General features: G+C 41.1%; 1 protein-coding gene across 3 annotated transcripts in view; it reads right to left on the reverse strand.

The window, feature by feature from the left end:
* TRABD2A (TraB domain containing 2A) overlaps nucleotides 1–23187 on the reverse strand; it is a 154160-nt gene that overhangs the window by 29576 nt on the left and 101397 nt on the right. For 2 of the 3 annotated variants that reach the window (XM_066181554.1, XM_066181555.1), the window contains one exon: nucleotides 20617–22125. The exons of the other annotated variant lie outside the window; for it this stretch is intronic. In XM_066181554.1, coding sequence (XP_066037651.1) covers nucleotides 21882–22125 — 244 coding nt within the window. In that variant the 3' untranslated portion in view covers nucleotides 20617–21881. Of the gene's footprint in view, nucleotides 1–20616; nucleotides 22126–23187 lie in introns of those variants that run through there. 3 annotated transcript variants of the gene reach the window in all.

Raw genomic sequence — 23187 nt, forward strand, 5'->3', positions numbered from 1 at the left:
ACAGATGCAGATCATCATTAGGGAAGATGTGTATTTCTCTTGGTTGCCCTGACGCTTGTGATCCTTGTTTTCCTTTTCTTCAATTTCCTTTGCTTCAAGGACTTCAGCAAGTCTCACTTTACTCCAGCAAAACCAAACCAGATCCTTTTCTGTTTTTTCACCTCTTAAGTGTCATAAAGGGATCACCACAGAGAGTCTCACACTTCCGTAGCTTGCTGTTTCATCCTGATGCTGTTGCAGGGCTCAAGCTCAACCCAATTAGAGGTTCCATTTGACAGAGCTGTCAACTCCTGATAGCTACAGAAGCACTGCACCTACTCCTTATTAGCAATTCTACAGACAGAACAGAAGCCATTCTCCTAATGCCTGAACTCACAAACTGCCAACACTTGCCATGAATGGGAGTGTCTATCTCCCAAACCAGACCCTACCTGTGCTGCCTTCAGAACACTTTTAAGTTCAAGTTCCTTGAAGCCAGAATCTTGGAAAAGAGATGCCTAATCTTTTCTTCGACATCTCTGCTGCTGCACAGTCTGTGGACCTTTCTCCACATGTTCTTCATTTGGCAACACCATTTCTCAACACAGGCACACTTCCTGCAGCATAGGAAGCCTTTTCCCACCACTCCATTCCCAGCAAGAGCCCTTAGGCTCTACTGGAAGGCAGCATCCACCCGCCAGAGCAGTGACTGGATAACAGCTCAAGTGGGACAGGTACCCCAGCAGCTGTTGAGGCCTGCTCTGTGGTGACACAGTGACACCACTGCTGAGGACACACGTGACTTTCTAAGCCAAGCTGCTGAGCCCCACTCTGTGCAGCCTGCCCTGCAAGCTGCCGCGTTTGTTGGCTGCCTCTGAGCTCTTCCTCTGTTAGCTGGCCCCTTACCAAAGTACCTCAACTAAAGAACAGCCTGGCAACCAGCAATTCTGTGAATTACATCATATACATATAAAATTTGTGCCAGTTGTGCTAAAAATGACACACATTAACAATAAAATGTAAAAGCAGTCACAATTTCATTCAAAAAATTAGAAATACACAGCATTGAGAATCAATCATAGCAATGGCATAGAAATAACTAACAAGCAATATTTTTCAGAGTTTAACATTAAGAAATGGCTTATGGACTAGAGTTTGGCATAAATGGACTGTAAAATCTTCACATAGAATGGATTTCAGACAGTAAACCTCATGATAGAAACTGCCTCCCAGTAGATTTTAATTTTCTAAATAAAATAGATTTAATGGAATAAATAGGGGATAATGGCACTCAAGTATTGAAATTACCTAATCAAACGTTTTAGCATGGTTGACTTAGAACCCTTTTTCATGTTTCCAAAAGAGCAGAAATTATTCTTCTGAAGACTACTTTGATAGTAAAGGCAAACTACCCTGGGTAACCATAACAAAGTCTTCTTGTATCCTACACAATTTATAGTTTTGAAGCCTCTGGGAAATACTCGACATTTTTGATCCAAACAACTCTTTGGGAGGAAGCACGTTTTTTCTATACTACTATGTGTTCAAATTATTAGATTAGAAATCTCATTTAGACAATGTTAGTCTTAGTTCAGAGTGGATTTTTTTTTTTCTTTTTGCTGACTGCTGTGATACAGTGAAAGGTCACACATTAGGCAGTCAAAAGTTCTGGTCACAAAACTGTTTTCTTCTCTCCCCAGGGAAGAAGGTGAAGACAAAACATTGAAGAAGAAGTTCCTTAGTTATGGTTTACAGGAAGAAACTAGAAATTTGATGTGATTTGTATCTTCCGGATGCCACCTGCTGGGTAGGCAGGGAAAGAGTGTGAATTCCCTGTAGCCTGTCCAGGAGATAACACCAGGAAAGGGGTGCCAGATATGTCAGTACACTTACTGCTTCTTCCAAAGCTTTTCTTTCTTTGGCTTTCATAGATCTGGCTTCTGTAGTTTCTCCTCCGCCGCCTCTTTGTCCTTCTCAGAAGGTATCAAGAATCTTTGTCACCTTTTTCTCTCACTGTAGTCTTGTCTGTGGGGGTTGCCATCAGTAATTAAAATCAAACAGCATTGCTATATTGCCTTAAAATTAATGCTCTTCCACCAAGACAGTTTCCAGAAACAGTCTTAAGCTCTGCCGGATTCTCATTAGTTCCCCATCATATGTTTTCTTTTCTAAAATAAAGCATTTTATGTTCAGAAAATTAAGAAATACGTTTTAGATTTACAGATTGACCCTTTATGTTTATTAGGCAGAGATCATTTTCTTGAGTTCCTTTTTTAACATTACCTTACAAACTGAGAACTCTTCTCTATGAAAAGCAGCTTTGGGGTGTTTCCCATAAATTTATTTGCCATCAGGGTTGACAAAAGAGAAAAAGTACATGGGGCAAGAGGAATTGCTAAATTTTGAGAAGCTCCCCAATGAATAATTTTATTAGTTCCATAAAGGCAGTTGTTGTGCACTGCCATTTCCTTTTAGCTGTGTTCTTTGGGTTCCTCAAAATGTCATTTTTTTGTTTATTTTATACCAACATGTTTTTATGGGTAGGTATTTTCTGTTTAGATTATGGGGTGAGTATACTTTGTGAGGAAAAGGATGGTTGCATTGCAGACAAAAACACTGATAATGAAAGACAGTTTACAGCTCAGCAGAAGAGCCTGGAGTAGTTCAGTTGAACTGTCAGGGGTAAATAGGGCTAGATGTGAAATAAATGTGGATAGGTATTCTTTCAATTGCTGCTAGTAAGTTGCCTGAGTGGTAATGTACTACAAATATAATCTAAAATAAAATTTAATGCCAGACTATATGGGTGTGATTGAACATCACATTAGAAAAGATAATGGCAATAATTTTTAATACTTTGCCATATTACAGGCTACAAGGTAAAAAACCCATGAACTATGAGATACTTCAGTTTTGTGATCAGCTGTGAAAATTTAAGAACCACATTTGTTAAAAGCAAACTCACTGTGTTCCTTAATATATCATTAGAATCATGAACAATAGAATCATAAAATATTTTAGGCCAAAAGAAATCTCCAGAATCTTATATAACCTCCTGCTCAAAACAAGACTAATCAAGTTAGTTCTCTTGTCCAGTAGAGCACTGGTTTCTACTTGTCCAGCAGAGTGTTGAATATCTCCCAGGATGCAGATTTAAAAATCTCTGTGAGCAAACCATCCCAGTCTTTTCTTGCCCACATGGTAAAAAAAAAAAAAAAGGACAAAACAAAAAAAACCCAAGCCCAAGCAACTTTATATCCTTGGAGTCTTCTCTAGGCAAATAAACAAACCCTGTTCTCTCAGCTATTATTAATATAGCAGATGTTACAACCCCCTGACTACCTTGGTGGCTTTCCAGTAGCACTAACTCTAGGATATCAAAACCTGCAACAGAAAGTATTTTAAAATGTTGATATTCAAATAAAGAAATAATTAGGAGAATAATTACCTCAAATATATTTCTTTGTTTTTTCCAATTTGTATTCAATAACCTCTTGTGTACTTGATGCTGTCCGAGCAGAGAAATTTATATAAATTTGCACATAGCATCTTTATCTTGTATTAGTTGAGGCTATAGACATCAGAAAGAAAAACAAAGTTTCAGTAACAACCATAGCACATTTCCAGCTACAGGTACAGTAAATTCAAGAGTATAGTTGGATGCCTCCATTTTATGCTTAATTACAGAATATTTCACCCATTTCTATGATATAATTCAAAATAATGGAAGATGTGAAACAGATACAAGTCCTTCATACAGTTTTCCAGTTCACCTTGCAACAGGCTGCTACACTACTCCCCTCCACTTCCAGAGACACACAGCAGCACAAAACAATGTACTCAGGATATTTCACATGAGACCTGCAATGTCTGCTGCTCAGGAACAATGAAGTACCTTATTAACCGAGAAGCTTTTTTCTACCAAAATTAGATATTGCAGATGAAATCTGCAATCTGTGAGGTGAACTGCTCTGGCAGTCAAGCTCTAGAGCAGTGGATTGCATCAAACATCATAGGGAGTTTTCCTAAACTGGCAAAAATTCAACCTCAGTACAGACAGAAGTCCTTAAGTAAGGACTGCTGGGATTGTGATGAGAGGCAGCTCCAATACCAAGCAGGCAGGACTGGGAGTGGCGGCACAGATCCGTCTGCATGCACCAGAAAGGATGTGGAGAACCTAGACAGAGCTCCCACAAACCTATGCATCCATATGGATTTCAGGCTGTGGGGAGGCCCAGAGTCTGTCACTGGTGTTAGATGGCACTAGGGACAACCCTTCTGTGAGGTCACCCTAGCTCAGCCAGTAGACAAGCTGCTCAGCCTCTAACTCAGAGAGGAGGCAGGAAGGCTAAGAGGAATCAAGACTTGGATGTTCTTCTGAAGAGGAGATTGACTGGTGGAGCCATGCTCTGCCACCCCCGAGATAAGGGCACCAGCTAGCTGCATCACAGGAAGGGAAGGATCCTTTACCCTCTCAACCCCACTGCAGATTGAGAGGACCTAATAGATGGGGGGAAGATGTAATCAGATTGCTACTTGGGGTGGCAGGTGAATCCACTCCTGGCCTACCTCCTGGCCAGAAGGACCAGAGTGGCAATTCTCCCAGTTCTCCCCCAGTACTCAGCACTGTGAGGCCACACCACAAGTCCTGTGTCCAGTTCTAGGCCCGTCATGACAAGAAGGACATTGAGGTGCTGAAGTGTGTCTAGAGAAGGGCAACAGAGCTGGTGAAGGGTCTGGAGCACAACTTTAATGAGGAGCCGCTGAAGCAGCTGGGATTGTTTAGCCTGGAGAGGAGACTCAAGAGAGACCTCATTGCTCTCTACAACTGCTCAAAAGGAGATTGTAGCCAGGGGAGGTTTGGCCTCTTTTTCCAGGCAGCAAGCAATAGGATAAGAGAAAACAGCCTCAAGTTGTGCCAGGTGAGGTTTGGATTTCTCTCCTGGGTTGTAGTATAGGATGTGCACAATCTATCACCATCTTTATGAACTGTTGAATCCAGGTGGGGCAGTGTTTTCCCAGACCCTCTCCCTCTGGGCCATTATCTTCTGTTAATGGCCCATCAGATGCCTTGCCCATGACTCACAGATAACTCCCCCCAGGAGCTATCTCTGTTTAATGGGCCATCAAGGACCCCCTGCATGACCCATCATCCCACTGTGAGATGCTCCGCCCAGGGGGAGGAACCAAGCATTCTCACCTGGATATAATCTGGGATTTGGGACAGTAAAGGGGGCCCTCACCCACTGGATTCCCAGAGGAACAGAGCTACCAGACCTTTCTACAGGATCACTGCTTCAGGAAGACCACCTCATCTGGACTGCTTCCATCACTCTGCTCAGGTTGTATTCTGACTCTGTCAGTGGTCTTTTGCATTATTGCACCTGTTTTATTTTACTTTCTTTCATTTCTTCCTATTAAATTGTATCTCTGACTTGGAGCCTTTCATTTGTTTTGCTTTCAAACCACTACAATTTCATATAAGGAAAAACTTGTTCACTGAAAGGGTTCTCAGGTATAAGAACAGGTTGCTCGTAGAAGTGGTGAAATCATCATCTCTTGAGGTGATTTAGACATGGTGCCTAAGGACATGGCTGAGTAGTGAACATGGCAGTGCTGGGTTAACAGATGAATTTGATGATCTTAGAGGTTTTTTCAAATCATGTTGATTCTATGTTTCTATAAATGATGCTGAGAATAGGTCTACAGAATAACTTGGTGTCCTGGATTGAAGTATATTCTATCACCATCTTCATGAACTGTTGAAACCAGGTGAGGCAGTGTTCCCTGCCTCCCCCACTCTGAATTATCTTCTGTTAATGGGCCCATCAGCACCTTGCCACATGACTCACAGATAACTCCCTTCTGGGCTATCTCCTGTTAATGGGCCCATCAGGCCGTGTCACATGACTCACCATCCCATTGTGAAATGCTTCGCCCAGAGGGAGGAACCAAGCATTCTCACCTGGATATAAGCTGAGACTCTGAACACCAGAGCAGCGCTTACTTACTGGACTCCCAGAGGACAAGAGCTACTGCTGGATCTTCAGACCCATTATTTCTTCAGGATCACCACTTCAACAGAACCACTCTGCTTGAACTGCTACCACCACAGGGTGTCAGGTTGTATTCTGTCTTTGTCAGTGTACTTGTACTACTGCATTTATTTATTTATTTTAATTTTTTTTCCCTATAAAAATATAATTTTGACCTACGATCTCCCACTAGTTTGACTTCAAACTAGTACACTTGGTCCAGGTATATTTTCTTCTTAAAATTAAATTGAGTTTGGTTGCTATTTCTACTTCATGATTTTTTTTCACTTTTGATGTATCCTAAAACCATATTTGGGCACAAGATGCCCAGGCCTTTATCTTAACCAGTCAGACAAATGTAAGTAAGTAATGAAAAACAGTCAGAGTAAAGTAAGATTTGCAAACAAAGATAATCATTGTCCAATGGTGCACTGCTTTGCATATGCCAACACTGAATTTCCTATACTATGGAGTTATATTTTCCTAAGATTTTTAAACAGATGCAAACTCCTGATTACAATGCTGTCACACTTTTCTTATTCTGTTCTCCCTATTTTTACTATCCACAAATACAGACAACTCTCTTCTCTTCAGCTTATAATATTTCTAATTAATATTTTAGGAATCAATGTCTAATAATTTTGAAAGACGCCACAGTATGCATAAATATACACTTACTTTGTCCAACTGCAAGTTTTCACCCAACACAGATATATACATATATCACCTAACAGATTAACAGCTCTGTAACTAACATCAGATGGAACTCCCTGTGCCAAGAAGAAACTTTCCAACTCTGTGTGCTGGACCACAGGGAGTGAAGAAGGCTCAGCACCAGAGAATCACAGAGTCACGTGGCTGAATCAAGTGATTGTGCAGCAGGTGAATATTCCCAAAAAGAAAAATTCCATGATGAGCACAACAGTACCTTGATATGCTACTGCTCTACATTTTAATTAATCACTCAATTTGTGAAACAGGAAGTTACAAAAGTTGACACACACTATGCCTTTATAAAGTGACAACTGTATAAGTGAAAGTGAATATACAACATACAGCAAATCAAGCATAAGGTTATGAAGCTTAAAAAAATAACAAAGACCTCCAAAGACCATAGGTATCTGAAGACATGGTATTTCAGCAAGAAAATAGTATTGTTTTTTATTTCTGCATTTAAAATTACTACTTTGACCTCTCAGAATTTCACTTCACAGTTACTGGGTTTCTTCATTTTGGCATCAAGGTTTTCTTCAAACAGTTGTCTTACAAATGCAGCAAAATTGTAGTAATCAGTAGTAATCAGTTTAATTTCCACCCACTGACCATGAAAAACAGAAAGCAAAAGCAGGCAGATAATGGTAATTTTGAGTGAGAAATAAATACTGGTTTAAAAGTGGTTTGTACAGTATTTTTCTGCAGAGTGACATTTGAAGAAGGTCTTGAAGTTATACTAAGTTTGTTGATGCTACTGCATTGGGAGGAGCTGTTGACTCCGTCAGAAGCAGAGAGCCCAAAGGGAGGCCTGGACCAAATTTATAGGGCTGCGCAATCACCAATCATATGAAGTCTAACCAGAGAAAGTACCAGATTCTGTATCCAAAATGGAGCACTCCTGGATGTGCAGACAGCCTGGGGAATGAGATACTGGAGAGCAGCACTGCAGAAAGGGATCTGAGGGAGTGGAGGGCAAGTTGAACATGAGTCAGCAGTGCCCTGGCTGCCAGCAGGGCCACCTGTGTCCTAGGGGCATCAAGCACAGCATCACTGCTGGGCGAGGGAGAGGATTGTCCTGCTCTGCTCTGCAGTCAAGTGCTGGGGGCAGTTCTGGGTATATAAATTACATATATATATATATATATATATATATATATATATATATATATATATATATATGAAGACATTAAGCTGTTAGAAAGCATCTGAAGAGGGGCTGCAGAAATGGTGAAGGGCCTTGAGGGGAAGCCATACAGCGTGGCTGAGGTCACTTGGTCTGTACAGCCTGGAGGAGACTGAGGGGAGACCTCATTGCAGTTACAACTTCCGCATGGGGGGAAGAGAAGGGGCAGGCACTGACCTCTTCTCTGTGGTGCCCAGTGACAGAACCCAAGGGAATGATCTGAAGTTGTGTCAGGGGAGATTTAGGTTGGGATTAAGAAAAGGTTCTTCAGGGTGACTGGGCACTGGAACAGGCTCCCCAGAAAAGTGGTCACAGCACCAAGCCTGTCTTGTTCAAGAAGAATTTGGACAATGCTCCAGGACACATGATGTGACTCTTGGGGTGTCCTGCATAGGGTTTGAGTTGAACTCAATAATCCTTGTGCTTCCCTTCCACCTCAAGATATTCTATGATAATTTGATTCTAAATACAACATAAATTTATGATGTGTGTAAGTTCAAAAGAATCCATCTTTGTAACCATAGCTTTCTTGAAATTTATTACCTACTGCAAAACCAGAGAAATAATTTCAATATCAATAGAAATAAATTCATCAAAGCAGCACTATGTCCCAGAATGAGCCAAACCATTGAACAAACATCCCTTCATATGAGAAGAAGGAAATTAATGGGGTTTTTAGGAACTAAATTGTTAGGTTTTTCAATTGTTTTACAGTAGGAACTCATTCAATTTCAGAAAAAGCAGAAGTAAGCAGAATAGCCAAAACAAAACATTGGTTTTTCAACGGCTGATATTAAAAATGTGATGTCTAGCCATAGAGATTGCTCCTGAGAATAATTACCATACATGGAGTATCTGGGAGGAAAGTTCTATGGATAGATATTTTATCATTATAGGTAATATATTAGATGTATTATATGCAGAAAAAAGTTATTGCACTGAGTGAATGCCATTATTTCCATTGTCACAAAATTATTTTTAAAAATAGACTAACTTTATGATAGAGTGGCAAACTTGTGAAACCTATAGACAGGTGTGTGTATTTGCAGTGTACTCAGTACTGCCATTTTCTGGGAAAATATAAAACAAACAAACAAAAATACATTACACTTAAGTAGGTCCCAATCTATCAATTAAGTGATGCCTAAAAAGTTAAGTACAATCCCTATTTCTATCCTTTTGTGTGATTGAAGAGGTTAAGAATTGCATTGATCTGAGCATCATTAAAATTCAGCAAAAAGGAAACTGGTGTTGAGCATAATAAGCCATGAGAATGGGACACACAGATATTAACACAGTACAAAGCAAGATAGATCTAAGAAGAGTTCTATACCCAAAAACATCCTAAGCCTGCATTTAAATGCTCATATTTACCTGTATGATGTTTCTTACTAATATGTGAGATTAGTTTTTACAGTTATAATTTAGTAAATTCAGTCTGAATGAAGTGATAAGCTGAAGGTATTTCAAACTGTTCATCTATGTGATGACAATGATGCAGGTATTGAAGTCTGGATAAGGACATACCTCTATGTTAGGTTAGAATATTTTAAATTATCTATTTAAAGGTACAACTAGTAAAAGTTAACAGCTGCAAGCTTGCAATCATTGATTACCCTGCACCAATCTCATTTTTTTCATGCTGCAAGTCAATGTCATACTCATGGGTACAAACTATCAACCTAAATGGATACAAGTGGTTAAAAACTATAAATACAAGCTTTCTACAGCTGCATCCAATAAAAATACAACAATGCATTAAGTGAACAACAAGAAAAATATAAATAAATCCGCATAATTTTGGGGGTTATAAGAAAACTTGGACATGCACCCACGTAATCATAAACAAATGTACACTGGGGTAAACCCATTCCCATGGCATGGTTATTCAGACCTAAGACTTACTAGTAATGTCCCTGTTTTTGCCATTCAGAATTGTTGCCAGAGTTGGCACCTGCAGAAATGAAACACACTGTTGTCTTGGGCAGGTTTGTACATAAAGAAACTCTGCACCTCTTTGGTCAACACCCCAGGAACAATGCCTCTGACATGCCTCTCAGTATTTATCAGTGCTGTTTAATTCAGGAATATCGCTGTGTAATTTAGGAAGATTACTAGGAATTAATGCATCCAGTACACCTGTTGAAATGAAGAAATACATTATAAGGCCATTTTCTTACAGAGTGTATAATACAGCTTTCTTAGGATTATACAAGTTTCAACAGATGCAGGGAGCAAGAACCATTTGTTCAGTTAATGACTAAAAAATAAAACTTAAACAATTCTAGTGATAGTAGTAAAGCTTCCAAAAATAGTAAAACAAACCTGCTTTTAATTTTCATTTATTTGATTGCTTTAAAGTACAGAAAAGTAAACCCTACATTTTAAATACAGTCCTATGAAGTCTATTAGCACTCTAAGAAATAGAAGAAAACCAAACAGGCTATTACTAGTCAGAGGACAGTTCCATAATACCTTCCTTATTTGGAATTAAATATTATGCAGACATGCACAAGAACAAATAACCTTGAACATCTGAGCACATCTAACTTCCTTTATGAACATAATTTTATTAGCCCTTCCCTAGAACAGCTTATATACAATTACATCTCCATAGGTGTGGCCTACATGAAGCTTGCAATGATGTTTTTGAACAATGCTGGGCATTAGTGGCATTAATCACAATCTCAGGTTTGTTATTATCTAGCTTTTCTTGGAAGACCAAATAAGGGAGTAAAAGTCTGTGAGTTTCAGTGGAGTAAATGCAACTAGAGAAAGAATTTATTTTTAAAGCATTTATGTCATAGTCTTTAATGCAACACAGAAGATTAGGTAGTTCTGATTCTCCTGAAAAAGAAGGTCAAATATTTGAAGAGTTGCTGTAGACCTACCTTTCTAAAATCTGCGCTAGGCTGTGGTGGGTGGACCCTGGCTGGATGCCAGATGCCCATCATAGCTTCTCTATCACTTCCACTCCTCTATGGACAAGGGAGAAAAAAATGTAACAAAAAGCTCATGGGTTGAGAGAAGGACAGGGAGAGATCTCTCAGCTATTACCATCATGAAAGGAACAGGCTTGACTTGGGGAAATTAGCTTAATGGATTACCATTTAAATCAGAGTAGGGTAATGAGAAATAAAATCAAAATCTTAAAATGCATTCACTTCACATTTCTCTTTTTCCCCGGCTCAACTTCACTCACAAATTCTCCAGCTCCTCCACAGCTCTCTGGTGGTACAGGGGAAGAGGGACTGGAAGTTGTGGTCTGTTCATCACATGTTGTTTCTGTTGCTTCTACCTCCTAAGGGAAGAACTACTCACACTCTTCACCTGCTTCACTATGGGGTGTCTTCCATGGAAAACAGTCCTCCATTAACTTCTCCAATGTGGGTCCTTTCCAAAAGCTGTAGTTTTCTACAACTTTTCCAATGTTGGAGCGTTCCCTGTGGTGCAGTCCTTCAGGAAAAGGCTGCTCCAGGGTGAGACTCTCATGGAGCCACAAGTCCATTAACAAACGTGCTCCAGCATGGGCTCTTCTCTCCATAGGGCCACAGGTCCTGCCAGGAGCCTGCTTCAGCATGAGCTTCCCGAGGGACCACAGACTCCTCTGGGCATCCACCAGCCCTGCGGCAGTTCTCAGGGTGTAGGCAGATCTCTTTCAACAAGTCTGTTGCAAGGTCTCTGGATTCCAGCAGACAGACTGTGATGTGAAAGCAGTAGTGCAACAAAGGAGCTGTGATATCAAAACTCTAACAGAACTAACAGAAGATGCCAGAGCTTTGAGCCAGTGACATCCAATTACCTTCTCCAGCTGTCTGAGCTGGGGACCTCCAGGTTCCTCCAGGCTGCCATGTAACCTTTTCCAATATGACAAAGACCCATGTCACTGAGCTTGTGTTACATATTTTGAATGTCAAGCAGTGCTACCTACAAGGGCTGCCAGCCAGTAAATATAATTTACCAAGATAAAGCTACATTTTTAGAAACACATGCTTTTTAGAATAGCATGAAGGAGCTTGTGCTCAAATGTTTCTAAAGCTTATACAATATATTCCTGTCAGAGGATACCCTATATTATGTCTTTGCCCAAGGTGATAATACTTGTGGACATTTTCATCTGCAAACAGTTCAGCTATTTTCAAGGACATATAAAGTTACCAAGAGTCTGGTTAAAAATTAATAGGGATGTAGTTCTTTGTATAGGAACAAGTGCATCCATGGAAACATTTGACAAAACACACTGCAAACACTATTACAAGGGTCTAAAGAGATGGAACTTCTCTTATGGACGAGAAATCCAGAAGATGTTACTAAGTACACAAAAATTACATCTGGCTTAGAAAAGAAGTGCCAAAGCCAAGAACTGTTGACAGCTGAGAAAGTTTACAAACTCAGGCCTGTCCTACACCACTGTGTATAACATTGTCCTTACCATAAAAGCAGTTTTGGGACTAGTTGCCAAAAATTTCCAGGTTTCTGTGCCACACAGGGCTGCTAAGAGCAGAACAGTCTGTTCTCTGTCATTTCTACTTCTAACACAGCACTTTGATGATGTTTTCACTTCAGTACTCTATACACAGGCAGGTGCGACAAATTTCTGAACAGGCTTCTCTACCCACTCCTCAACCCCTCAATACAGATGACAAAGTCTAACTTGTGAATAGAAAGAAACAGACCTTGAAGGAGTCTATAATATTACAGACTGGAGATACATTTATTCAGTCATAATAACTTTTACAAGAAAAATAACATGCTCAATTATTGTACAGGCCTGTACTCCAGAGAGAGCTGTTTCAGAAACTGAGATTTCCAGTTCTGAACACTGTAACTATAAGCACAATCACAGAATGGTTCAGGTTGGAAGGGACCACCTTGGATCACCTGGTCCGAGACCTCCCTGCTCAAGCACCATCATCCCAGAGCACTTGGCAAAGGATTGTGACCGGGTGGTTCTTGAATATCTGCAGTGAGGGAGATTCTGCACCTTCCCTGGACAATCTGTTCCATGCACAGTCACCAGCATTGGAACAAAGTTCCTCCTCATTCAGGTGGAAATTCCTGTGCATCAGTTTCTGCCCATTGCCTCTTGTTCTATTGCTGGGCACCACTGAGAAGATAGTCTCATCCATGCTCCTGACACCCTCCCTTGAGATATTTATAGACATTGGTAGATCTCCTCTCAGCCATTTCTTCTTGAGTCTGAACAAGCCCAGCTCTCTCAGCCTTTCTTCATTAGAGGGATGCTCCAGCCCCTTTATCATCTAATCTGTGTTAGCAAGTACAGAAAAGTTCCCAGTAGGTGGCACCAGGTCACTCTCACTCAGACCATGATAGAGAATATTCCTCAAGTGAGTCACAATCACAGTTTTGAAATAATCATTCAGACATTTGCCCAAAGTTTTTAGGTCTATAAATGAAGCAGATTCTACTCCAGATCTTTAAAGCACTATTAAATCTTTCAACATTCAAGGGTTCCACACTCACAACTTTCCCTTCCTTGCTCTTTCTTGAAGTTCTGTGTTATGCTCAAATCTCAAGGCACTTGGGTTTGTGTGTTAGGGAAACATACAAACCAGATTTTCTCCTGGACTGCTGGTATTATTGACAGCATTTCATAACCCTTCATTTGAATATCTGTCAAATGTGCTGTCCATTCGAACAAAAGGATGCCAGAGAGAGCTTCTTAGACATCATTACTTAAAAGTGAAACATATATTATCTATTAAAGAAACAGAACAAATTTCTCCATTGTTGTACTGGGTCTTGCCCAATAACTCTAATTTTCTACCTAGTGGCTTGTATGGTTCTGTGTTTTGGATTGGTGCTGGAAATAGAGTTTATGACATCCATATGTTTTAGATACTGCTGAACAGTGCTTGAACAAAGTACTCTTCTGTTTCTCATGGTGCTTGGCCAATGAGCAGGAGGTGAGTACACAAAAGATTGGGAAGGGACACAGCTGAACAGCTGACCCCAACTGACCAAAACAATATTCCATATTGTATGGCATCATGCTCAACATATAAAGCTGAGGGGGAAAAAAGGAAAAGGGGCATGGGCATTTGGAGTTACAGTATTTGTCTTCCCAAGAAATCATTACCTGTGATGAAACCCTGCTTTCCCAGAGACAATTGAATATCCATCTCCCTGCTGAAGCTTTGTTTGCACACACAGTGTTTGCTTTACCTACCAAATTGTCTTCGTCTCAACCCACAAGTTTTGTCACTTTTACCCTTTCAACTCTCTCTCCATGCCACTGTGGGGGACTGAGCAAGACTGGCTGACCTGCCTGCCAGGACAAACCCACAACAATAGTTCAAATGCTCTTGTGCTGTCTAACTTTGTGACAATTAAAAGACAAATCTTCTCTTTTCTCTTTTCAAGGAGATGAAGTCTGTGCTATAATTCTAATTCAGGCTGACTACAGAGAAGCCACTCCCAGAACCAGTCCAGAGAAAGAAAATGACCTGGTGAGATTCCTCTGTAAAGTCAGAGATCCTTGTCAAATGGGCAGTTGAGTTTATCTTGGTAAGGACTTCTTTCTGTGGGCAAGATGAGCCAAAACAGTAAGCAGGAGGACATGCACTAGGTAGATATGTTTTGCTTGTTAATTGCCAGACATTCAGGCCTTGAGCATGTCTGACATAGTACATGCATTTATCATCCAGACAGTCTGTGTTTGAAATGCTGTATAACATGAAGAATCAAGATGCAGCACCTTGATTCCTTTGGGAGAAAAACTGATATAAAAACCAGGAGTGATATAAATCCCAAGAAGAAGAGCAGTAAAACAAAAGAGACACAGATGATACTTTTTTGTCGGCACACCAGAAAGGATGGGATTTTCTTCAAGAAAGGCAGAAGGACTGGGAGTGAAAGTGCTTTCTCTCACAGGTAAAGAGGCAGAAATAGCACAGGGTCTCCTTCAGCAGAGTGGTAAGTATGCAGCCAGCCTGATGTTTACTTATGGTCATTGGATGGAATTCAGGGCTCCTGTGGTTTTATTTTCTGTGAAAGAGTCATGATTAAGCACTTTGAAGGATTTGCATATGGCTAAGACTTCAAGGTATGCCTCAAAAGAACAAGAGCAGTGGTCTGGCTGGAGTTCAGAGGAATTGGCTGCCAGGACCATACGTACGCTGGCCATTAATTCCTCCAAATACATGGCACTCTAGAGAGCTGAATACTGTGGGACAGACTTCCATCTTTAATACACGTAATGACTCTAATGAGTTTATCTCTAAGAGTACTTTTCTCCCACATAATTTTATCAGTCCCATTCAAGCACTTAGATATATATTTAAGAATGCAACACCCCTGTGTGGGGAGGAAGCACCCCTAGGCCCCTTCTTAAGAAAAGAGACAGCAAGGCCCAAATAGAGCAAAACTATTAATCTAAATCAGGTAAATGATGCCTGGATGAGCAGGGTGAACAAAGTACTCCAATATCCTACTTCAAGTGTTCCAACCACATTTTTGTTCAACAGAGAAAAAGATGACAAACAAAACAAGACACACAGCACAAAGACAGAAAACAGTGAGGATGTACTAGCCAGGTATGAACAATGATGAGAAGAATAAGAAGATATAACCAACACTTAAAGTGACGCAGAAATATTTGTACTGCTGACTGAAATAATTCTGAAATAGAAAGCCCATAAGTTTTTCTAAAGCCTCAAGCCCCTTTCCTTTCACATGATGAGTGTCAGCTTCTGAAGTACATGAGCAACATCTAGCGTTAGCTGAGGTGTACTGCATATTCTGGCATCTCCGTGAATGGCTGAACATCCGGATTATGGACTATGCAAGAGTTTCCTTGAAAACTCTTGGTCAGGTCAGGAGGATGTATCCCAGACATCAGGCAGGCATTACCACAAAAGCCACACATCATGTATTTGCTTCCCTTTTCTCAATGCCTGACTACTCTAAGTGGTCAGTTCTGTTGGTGTCCATTTAAAACTTACTAATAAACAGTTTGGAACCTTAAGAAAGCAGGTTAAAGGTACACTATCAAATACAGTATCAGAAGTGATGTGTTTTAGACGAAAAAGTTTCTAATCCACATGGGTATCCCTGTATCTGCTCTGGAAGTCATCCAACAGCCATGCTTCCAGCAAGCTACAGATTGTTCGCAAGCTACCGATTATTCTCAAGCTATGAGTAAGCTAAAAAAAAACAAAGGTGCTGTCATTTGCTTCCACTGGCCTCAGTGCAAGGGGCTGGTGGCTACTACTGCATCATGAGGGCAGACAAGCTATTAGATCCAGGTGTCATGCTAGACCTCTTAACTGCATCACCTGCAGTTTTTCCTTCCATGCTGGACTTTCAAAGACAGGAATACAATTATGTTTCTTGGTTTTAGCAACATAGAGCTGGTTTCAGCAAAGAAAGCTTTAAGGTGAGTTTGATACTCTTTTTGCCCTGGCCTGAACTCTTCCTATGACTCAAATCCAAGTAGCCAACAATAAAAATCACTTGTCTTTTTGCCATTCTACTGGGAAAATGTCTTGGGCTGTTGGTATGTGAAGGTAAGAGCATCTGTACAATTAAGCTTAATCAAAGACCTATTCAGTGCAAAAGGGAAAATAAAGGAAAGGGGAAGTGATAAGAACACATAAAGACAAACCTGATAGACAACAGATAAGAGAGATGATGCTAAGGATTAAAAGTTTCTAGTTATTAATTGATGGGTGATTGAAAGAAACTCCCTGGCCCAGCTTTGAAGATGGCCACCTTCATAACTGATAGGAAGGGGGAGAAAAAGAGGATTGTGAGGATTTGAAATATTCAAGGGAAGAGGTACAGTGATTAAGAAAAATTTACACAAGAACGTTTAGTGAAAGGGTATTGGGGAGAAACAAGGAAAGGGAGTAGACAGGAAGTGATACAAAAGGGACTGGTCTGCTGGTCAGTACACTTGTCTGAACACACCCTGTACCTGATCAATGAAGTTGGTCCTAACCTATTTATTAAATCTTTCTTTAAACATAGGGGGTGGTGGTCTTTGCCACCAGCCACCATGACAAGAACAGTGGGCATCCTGAAAAACAGTAACTGTGAGAGAGAACAAAGCAGGTGAGGGGCTCAGCTCCAGCTGCTGGAGTGAGACCTCAAGTCACAGGCACATGTGCATGGCACCATTTGCCAGGGGCAAAAGAGGGTCTGCATCTTCTGCCAGCCCATGGTGGGCAGGTGTGGGGTGTACCTCACTGGCAAACCTCAAGTTGTACCTGTCATCAAGTAGGTGCTAGGTGTGATCAGAGATACCAAGTAGGCAGAGGAGCAGTGCTGGTAACAGACTGGACCTGTGATTGTATGGGACCTGTGGGATCAGTGTGTGAGTTCTGGAACTGTTAACTGTATGAAAGTGTGAGTAGTAGACTTGTGAAGCATGCAAAAGGATTCAGGATTATGGTGGGAGTGGTGGATAGACAGAGGAGTGGGCCATGCCAGGACAAGCTGACTGTGTGCAGCAAGGCAGAGGTGCTACAGGGACCTCGAATGCTTTAGGTTTTTCCACACACAGAACAAACATAAACACCTCCAGTTGTACAGCACACTTACTCTGCATTAAAAAAATATTAAAAAGTCAGAACTGACACATGAAGAAATACAGTTGTCAAACTGCAAACATGAAGAGCTTTTAAAACAAATTTGAGTTTTAATGAAATTCAGGAGCAAGAAATTCCATGTAAAGCCTGAACATGCTACTAGAGGAAACAGACTAGACTAAACAGATAAACTCAGTAAAGCACTGGGTATTTGAAGAATGTTCAGCTTCTTTTTAGCAGTTGCCACTGAAATTTTGGAAAGGGTTTTTTTGTTGTTGTTGTGTTTTGTTTTTTTAGTTTTTTTGTCAATTTTCAGGCTGTAAACCAACCTCAGTACTTCATCATTGACATCATAATTTGTGGGCAATTTATTGTGTATTTATTCACAGTTGTACACCTAAACACTTCATGGATAATCAGTTTCCATTCCTGCTGACTAGGGGATGAACTGTTGAGACAGTATTTGCCAGCTCTTCTGCAAACTGCCCTACTTGCCTAATATCCTTTATAGCTATTCAGTTCTTGGGCTAAAAAAACAACAACAACAACAACAACAAAAACCCAACCCCCCCCCCCAAAAACCCGCAAACAAACAAACCAACAAAAAAACCCCAACAAACCAGCAAGCACTTTCAGAATTCTGAAACACAAATGATTTTCCCCAAATTTGAGTCTTACCATGGAAAATAACTCCAACATTATAGCTTTACCTCCCAAACAGATAATGGACAAGTATACCCACAATAATAAATAAACAAACAACACAGTGAATTCTGCTGAGTGTAGTACTTTTAGAGTGTGTAAGCTTTCACACATCCTTTGGCAAAATACGAATGCATCCTAGTCAATGTTTGGTGATTTTTATTACAAAGACTCCATATTTCTTGCATCGCTGTTAATACAAACAAACTTCACCAGAGTGACACTGGTCCCAAGTCACCTTCTAGAGAGTAAGTTCCTTTGCCAAGTGGTATTTTGATTACTATATTCTGGTTCCACAGGTAGCAGTGCCAGCTGACAACACTGCAAAAAAAATCCCAAGTAGCACTGTGTGGCATTTAAGCAGCTGGAACTCTTGTTCAGCCTGTGTACATGCACATCCCACAGGAGCCTGGATACGGGATGTCTACATAACAATGAAGTTCCCCAGCATGGCTGGGATGCTTGCACAGCAGCAAAGTGCTCAGAAACATTAAGTCCCCAAGACAGAGAGAGTCCTGCTGTACTTGTGTTACACATCTTTTTGTCTTCCATTCCAGGGAAAGGAGACCGATATTCAGGATTCTTGTGGCTTGTAGCATTTCTGCTGCAGTACTTTTAATGGCCTTTGTCCATTTTATCCACTTATGTGTGGGTTAATATGCTTGAAGCTATATTGGCAAATAATTATCCAGTTTGCTACAAAAGTCCACCACAAAACTTCCTGTGCTTTCCACATAAAACTGAGACCCAAACCCACCAATTGGAAGATATCAGAGAACAGCTTTGCCTGCTAGCAAGCTCTGGAATGGGCCAAGTTAGTTTATACTTGTAACATTCCACTATATTAAAATCAGATAAATGAAATGCATTTCCTGGCATGACCTGAAAAGCCAGGTGGAAAATCACAATAATACATGTGACTGCTTGCAGCTGCATATCTACTGCAATGCAACTTGAAAAGACAGTGTCTTATTTTATTCTAGTGCTAATCTGAACATAATCAAAATATCTGACTACTACCATTTCTTTAAAAAGGCCACCTCCACAGAGAGAATGTCTCCTGAACCAACTTTTCAGAGAGGGTTAAGAGGCCACCAGGAGGAGCTCTGGTTACAAATCCCCTCTAGCAGAGCCAACATTTCAATCTCAGTGCTACCTTTGAGCAAAAAGGCAGAAGCTCTGCTCCATTTTTTCTTGGGACTCCAGAAGCAGCTCCTCCACTGGGTGCCCACGTGTAGAAAGCCGGTTCTCTAACTTCCTGCTGGTACTACCCAGCTGCTACCGGGTGGGGGGAGCAGAGAGGACAATCAGCAATAACAGGTCTGGACGGAAAAGTGAGGGAGTGGAACCACTAGTTTAGTTCACAGGTATCAACACAAGTCCACGAGACCCTCAAAAACATCTTTATTCGATTACTTTGCAGAAAGACCCCCAGGATGCAGCTTCTGTAGGCACACAATCCATCAGAGTTTAAGTACATTTGTATTTTTCTGACAGTCAGGCACTTGAAAGCAGGCTACAGAATGAGTTACACCACCAGAACTGAATTATCCACAGTGCTACTTCAGGTCTTTCTTATTTCAGAGCATTTTACAACCACTCTTTCCTCATGCCAACCTAAGAAAAAACAGCCATGGCTGTTTCACTCAACCCAGTCACCCCCACAAAGATGAAGCTCAGGAGCCACCATGGAGGAGGAAACAAAGAGAAAAGGCAGCCCTTGGCTATTTTACACAGCAGTCTTGTAATGAAGAAAAGAAACAAAAACTGCTTCAACCATTCTCTCCCAGTACTTGCAGTGCTCTTTGGATCTGCACCACACTTCCATCATGCAGCTCTTAAGGACAGAGGACAGTGGGAGGAGAAGGAATACCAGGGCAGAGATTAGCAAGTGCAGTATACACTCTGCTGTGACATTTGTGGTGGCCAGATGCGCTGGTCAATAGGCAAGTATGTATGTGAGGATGATGAGACACCAGAACAGGCTGTTCAGAGAACCTGTACATGGCCCTGGAAGTATTCAAGGAGGGGCTTTGAGCAACTTGGTCTAGTGGAAGGTAGTTGCTGTCCTGACCCACAGCAATGGGGTTGGAATGAGATGGACTTTCAAGGTCCCTTCCAAGCCAAACCAAATCAACGATCCTGTGTGCCCAGTTTGACAGGCCTGCAGTGGATTTTTTAAAGTAACCTACACTTCATACAATCTGCACCCTTCAGGTCACCTTCAGGTCAAGGAAAACAAGCTCCAGCCCTACCAGGTCTATGATCAGTGAAAGATCAAACAGTGAGTGAGAGAAGAGGGAGAACACATCATCAGCCTGGTTGCTGTGAAAGCCAAGAAAGCCAGAATGCATTCAGGTACTCAACGTCCTCCAGTATTATGTGTAAGAAGGAATATACGACAAGATGGTGTTGTCTTCTACTCCAGCCCAGACACATTTCTCTCCTTACAATGCTGCTGCTAACTGTGACACTTAGCCTCTCCTTTCTCTGTTTTCCTCCGCGAACAGAGGCCGTTTTCAGGTTCAGCCCTTCGGGAAAGTGGACTGAAATTTCAGATCAAGAGATGAAAAGCCTGTTAGGAAACCTGGAACCTTTACTGTTCCTCCTCTAATGTGCTATAGAAGGCTATGAAAAAGAACTACTTTTTATAGGCAATGGAAGCACTGAAGTATGTGTAAAGGCATAGGAAAGGAAACCTGAAGGTTTGTTGTCTCCCTGGGGCAAGTGACTACTATGTTTCCAAGTTCCTGAGCTCAACACATTGGCTCTAAGTTAACCCATGGGTGAAACTTAAGAGATTCTCCCAGGCCATGAAACCAGTGCTAAGAGATGAGGGTGAAATATTGCTCACAAATTGAGTTACAAATTGAGATCACAAGAGGATCACAATTTGTCCTCTACAAATACAGAAAATATATCATCACTACCAAGTTTCTTTACATTCAACAGTCAACACATCTACTTCACACAGACAAACAAAGGACTTAAAGCAATTTGGAAAGTCTGAGCAGTGAACTCAGTAGAAAACTTGAAAGGATTTTCTAGAATTAAGTCTTGATTGTGCAAATAACCTCTTGAGATATTTTTTTGGAAGACTCAAACATTATGATTTGTGAAGTTCCCACTGAATTTTTTCTTCTTAAATGTACATTAGTTTGCACTTATGAGACTTGCCTGGCCACTAGAGGTTCAGGAAGACCCATCTTGAATAGCACCAAACAGACAGCAGAAACATTCAGTTTATACGTCTTCACTGTTTTATTCTATTGTAGGTGTTGTCATGAACTTTCATCTGTAATCTGGAGCCCTAACAAGCAAAATTTAAAGCATTACCGGTAGAGACATACAGTAAATACCGACTCTCTTTCCCAGCTGTGCTCATATGATCAAAATATTCTGTTCCAATAAACAAGTCAGTGGTGTGTAAATCTTTTTACAAGGCACTGAAGGTGAAAAATGTGTACTTTAGATAGGCTCAAACAGCTAAACAACAGCCGTGTTATAGTGGCATTACAATCTCCCCAAAGTATTATGGGATAACATGAAATCATTCTTCTGCAAGAGAAGGATAAATAACACTTTCATTTAAATATCTTCTCCTGTATTGGGCAGGTCAAACCAAAATAGAGTTAATGATCCAGACTCAGGAAAAGGAGGCAGTTCAAGAACACTCCAAAGAATAGCTGTCCCACTCCTAGTCTTCTATTTCTTCTTTTACATAAGTTTCTTTTTTTGATTTTTAAGGCAAGAGCCTTGCAGCTTGGGTCCTCCTGTGTTTAAATGAAGCATTATCTTATGCAAAGTCAAAGTCAGTAGTGGAAGGAGGAGAGGATGGGAAAGCTGGTGAGCACTGCTGGTGTCTGCACGAGTGTGACTGGACTGTCCGTGGCCCCGAGGCTGGGGCTCCACTGTAATGTAGCCATTAATGATGCGGATCCGGGGAGGAGGATCAGTAGCACTGCAAGGCAAGAGAAGAACATCAGTCCTCACCCAGCCCAAACTGCCCAACAACCACAGGAGGTGGTCAGCATCTATGATCCATTGTCAGCTTTCTGGGTCCATGCAAATGGTCCCTTGGACAAGTTATACACTGCCCAAAACTCTGTGCCTCCTAAATGGCAGTCCTGTCTTGTCCCTTCCTCACACATGTGGACAGTTCCCACACCAGCCTTCAAGGATGAGGTGCTACCCAGTCAAACTATGAAGTAGACTTGAGGGGGAACAGCAAAGACACTGAGGAGGATGATGACAGCACCGAAATACCTGCCCCGTCTCAAATTTACCCAGCCTGTCCATTGCTCCCACAGAGTCAGTCAGATGGGTAAGATGATCATACTCCCAGCCCCTGTCAGCTAAGCAGAAAATAAGTAAGAACAAAACAAGTGTTGTTGCAGAGGAGTGTCACTGCAAGTGCACTTGATGAGCACAGCTGGAGAGAGGCATCTGTTTTCTGAGTACATCTTCCTCAGCCATGCTTCACGTATCTTAGTGGACCCACCTTGTTTCTATACTGCATCATCTCTTCCACACATCAGGAATTACAAACATTTACATGACTTACTTTAAGCAGAGGAAGAATGGCTTCCAGAAGAAACATATCCTAGATCACCACATTCCAGAGTATCTCCCAGTGGTACAGAGTACTCTGACATCGTGATGAACAAGAACTGAATTAGAGCACACATGAGCTGAGCTCCCATAATGGTAATACATGACGGAGGAAAGAAATTTGTATGCTCCAGGCTGCTAAGGTCAACTGACCTGAACTGGGGAAGATCACACACCACAGCAGGCCAAGAGTCAGAAGGATCAAATACTACACAAGATGTTGTTCTCTTCTGCAATGGACTGAAAGCAATACCTCACCCCACAGCTGTATGACTGACATAGACCCCAGGACTGAATGGTGCTGTGTAGGACCTGAAGACAGATCTTTACAAAACTAAAAGGAAGTCCACCTGGCAAATACAAAAACTGAGTAATTTCTTCTGCACCCAATCCTCAGCTGCTGTGCACCATT

This window comes from Chamaea fasciata, unplaced genomic scaffold (genome assembly GCF_029207755.1).
Source record: "Chamaea fasciata isolate MVZ Bird 193981 ecotype frontalis unplaced genomic scaffold, bChaFas1.0.hap1 SCAF_4, whole genome shotgun sequence".
In the NCBI taxonomy this organism is placed as follows: domain Eukaryota; kingdom Metazoa; phylum Chordata; class Aves; order Passeriformes; family Sylviidae; genus Chamaea; species Chamaea fasciata.